The 3,679-nt window shown below is 42.2% G+C and overlaps 1 protein-coding gene across 1 annotated transcript in view; it reads left to right on the top strand.

The window, feature by feature from the left end:
• Positions 1-338: 338 nt before the first annotated feature.
• dennd6aa (DENN/MADD domain containing 6Aa) overlaps positions 339-3,679 on the top strand; it is a 13,555-nt gene continuing 10,214 nt past the window's right edge. Inside the window, exons 1-3 of the mRNA XM_035661794.1 lie at positions 339-753; positions 2,350-2,388; positions 2,514-2,617. Of these exons, the coding sequence (XP_035517687.1) occupies positions 523-753; positions 2,350-2,388; positions 2,514-2,617 (374 nt within the window). The 5' untranslated portion in view covers positions 339-522. The remainder of the gene's footprint in view (positions 754-2,349; positions 2,389-2,513; positions 2,618-3,679) is intronic.

Here is a 3,679-nt window from a genome sequence, read left to right as displayed (position 1 = left end):
AAGACAGTATAAAAACAGTATGAAAAAATAATATAATATAATATAAACACTGTACAAGAAAAAAAAACAGTAAAAACCCACAACAGATAACACAATAACACAAATACTAGCAGCTGGTTTTTTTTATCTCTGTAAAAGTGAAACATTTAGTTTTAGCACCTCATATGTTTTAACTTACCACGACTATATTTTTATAGATTTCTAACTCTTCGTTTCAACATTTATTGGACAAATCCGTCTCCCACATGCTGGTTTACGGAGCCCTGTGAGGACCTGAACGCAACCCGGTGCCAGGGACGGCCTTACGTAATGACGTTCCGCGTGTCGTCACCGCGTCGTACGTACTCCGCCGTGCTAGCTTCAGTGGCTACTCTTCTGTGCCCGCTCGCTCGCCTCCTGTTGATGTTGTTGATGTTGTTGTTGTTGTTGACGACCTGAGGGACGCTAAACTAACTAGTTAACGTATCCAGAGAACCGTAAACATTCTCCGGAGCGCCTGAGTGACCGTGTCGGGCCGTCGCCATGGCTCTGCAAGGCCCGGAGGAGCTGGGGGAGCAGGTCGAGGAGCCGGAGGATCTGGACGACCAGGACGCAAGTAGCATCTCTCCGGCCGAGGAGATCACGCTGCCCTCCGGGCCTGGAGGCGACGAGGAGCCGGAGGAGGCTCTCCTGCTGCCCTGGGACCGCTTCTCCGCCTGGCTGCACTGCATCTGTGTGGTCGGCTTCGACCTGGAGCTGGGACAGGCGGTGGAGGTGAGGAGGGGGGGCAGCTGGCTCAGGTTCAGCTTCTTCTTTACACTGGAGATAAAAAAAATGTCTAAGTTAGCAGTTCTGCAAGGCTCGGACTATTTCCTGGACGTGAGCACACAGACCTCTCTGTTGAGCTGTGTGTTTGGTTCCTTGTTTAGTTTTCCTTTGGTCTGTTTGTGGCGGTATTTTGACTGCAGGATAACAAGTGTGTGACCTGCAGAAGTGACTTTAACTACTCTTCATTTACCCCCCAGCAAAGGAGAAACGTCCTGTGTGAACAAAGACCTGTAAGACTCACAAATGAGACACTAGTATTTGCACATTGTCACTTAACTTCTGCTGCTTGACTTCACGCAGTAAGGATCATTATGAAATGAACATTACCCACAGAAGAGGAGCAGATCAATCGATACTGCAGGGTGACACAATCATTACGAGTCATTATGAGTATTTAAATTATAACTTATTCATTAAAATAAACACATAAAACTATGTGAAACCATTTCTGTGTGAGGAAAACAAACCCTGACTGATCCTCAGAGGGGATTTACAGGTTTACTCCGTATTCCTGCTCACTGTTTACAGCAGGAATACGTTTCAATACTCAAAATGTATAATTGTGTCGTTGTCTCACTCTGTAGTCCTGTGGTTGCCAATCTAGGGGTTGGGACCCTCACTAGGGGTCGTCAAAGCTTCGCAGGGGGTCACGAAGCCTTCTTGATTTTAAGGTGTGCTAGAAAACTTCATAAAATATACACAGCGGTAAAGTAAATTGTCTAATAGATAATAAATGTCTGGGACAAGATAACACAAAAAAAGCCTAGTAAGTTTGATACAGACAGATAATGAAGTTTCCTAACAGAGAATATCTGCTCAGAGTTCATCCAAATTACTTGTTTTACACAAACATTGGTGTCATTGTGCAGTTTTGAATAGGAATCAACATAAGCAGGGTCCTTGTAATCTGTGGGTTAGTGTGGATTACAAAGTCTGCACCTTTTCTGTGACTGATGTAACTTTCAGAATGATCCTTACTGCCTGAAGTAAAGCAGCAGAAGTTCAGTGACGACCTCCCTCACACACACACACACACTGAATTTGGGGAGTTGAGCAAAGCATCTCTGGCACGGAGGGTTTGAATCCCACTGAAGGGTCAACAGAACACCTGTTGTCCTCACAGGAGCTCGTGATACAGAATCAATAACACATTTTGAACTAACACTGCGTGTGTTAATAAGCTGTACACTGATCTGAGGTCAGTCTTACTTTCTATTTCACTTTCTCTTCTGAACGGAGCAACACAGAAGTTCTGTTTTAATCCGTTAGACTGGAAACTTGGTCAGTTCAGGAACACGTTTGAACAAAGTACTTATTTATTCTTACACATTCATTAGGAAATATATTCTTACGTATTGTAATATGGTGCCTGATAACTCTCAGTCAGCTGCTGTAAAATGGCAGACAGAGAAGAGTTAAAGATCGTAATGGATCCGGTGACACTGCAGAGAGATGTTGGTAAAGATTAAAGTTGTACTGAAGCTGAACCGTTGTCGTGGTGTTGATCTCCTGCTGTGTAGTAACTCTTTCTTTGTGTTTCAGGTTATTTATCCGCATCATTCCAAACTGTCAGAGAAAGAGGTGAGTCTCTCTTTCTCTTCATAAACTCATGCTGATAAACACAGGCACACTAAAGTAGAGTATGAGTTTCTTTATTATTTTTCCTGTTTTTTCATCATTCATCATCAGGATCTCTTTTCTTTCAGAAAACCAGCATCTGCTACCTTTCCTTTCCCGACTCTAACTCAGGTGAGTTCCTGTCTCTGCTTCTGTCTGACGTCTCAGAGCACCGCGGAGACTTAATGATATGGTGATCGGATTAAAGGCCGGGTTATACCAGAAAAGAGCTGGTTTCTACGACGTGTTGTAGCTCTTCAGAGTGGCTGGACTTGAAGGTGAATAGCCTGCTGCGATAGAGAGGGGGGGGACGCAATAATAATTTAAATATGGAGATTATGGTTCACATTTTCAGACTCTCTCCAGGAAGATTCATAGTGTTGCAGTTGGTTGTGTGCAGGAATAAAACAAGAGATCTTGAGAGAGAAGTTCCAACCGTTCTCACTTTCTCACCTCGGTCAGTCACAGAGGTTAAATAGCAGCAGAAACTACAGCCTCCAAAATAACATAAAGTTAAATCAACGCCTTATTGCAGTGCCGTTATATTAAACGTCACATGGACTCATTTGTATGATGAGTCGCCTGGAAGCAAACGTGTTTCATCCTGGTTTGATTATCCACACAAAGGTGAAAAAGCTTCCTGTAATAGAGAGGAAGAAGATCCACTGAGGAGACACTGAAAGAGTGAATCATTAACATTATTTATATGATAATCGTGTTAATGAGCCCCTCTCTCAGTCTCACATTAAAGACATAAAGGTGTTGCTCTCTATTTAACATAGAAAAAGTAAATAAAGTAGTTGTGTGGAAAAAGACAGCTTTTAATGTATTTAAGTGGACAAAAAGTGTTTGTGGTGAATAGTGTTAAAGACAGAAACCTTACATATTTTAAAATGTACTCTCGCACTCCAGACATCAATACCATGAGCCGAACTGTTAACCAAGATTATATTGTAAGGCTTTTTAGTAATTCATAATCTTACAAATGTCATTGTTATTCTGAATGAGATCATGTGGAGAATAACCTGGAAGCTCTGGTTTCACATATATGATGAATGTTTTGCGACGCAGCTGCAGTCAGAGAACATTTAGTTAACATTTTTACATCCATTCATTGGAGTAACACTACACTGTTACTCTGAACTGCACTCAACTGTATGAAATGTGCAAATAAAGTTTGATTGATTGAAGGTAATGTAATGGGTAGGGACTGGTATACACACACATGTGCACACACACCTCTGTGAAGTCGTGC

This window comes from Morone saxatilis, unplaced genomic scaffold, assembly GCF_004916995.1.
Source record: "Morone saxatilis isolate NCDOM2014 unplaced genomic scaffold, NCSU_SB_2.0 Contig18, whole genome shotgun sequence".
Classification (NCBI taxonomy): Eukaryota; Metazoa; Chordata; class Actinopteri; family Moronidae; genus Morone; species Morone saxatilis.
This window is presented reverse-complemented; position numbering and strand designations above follow the sequence as displayed.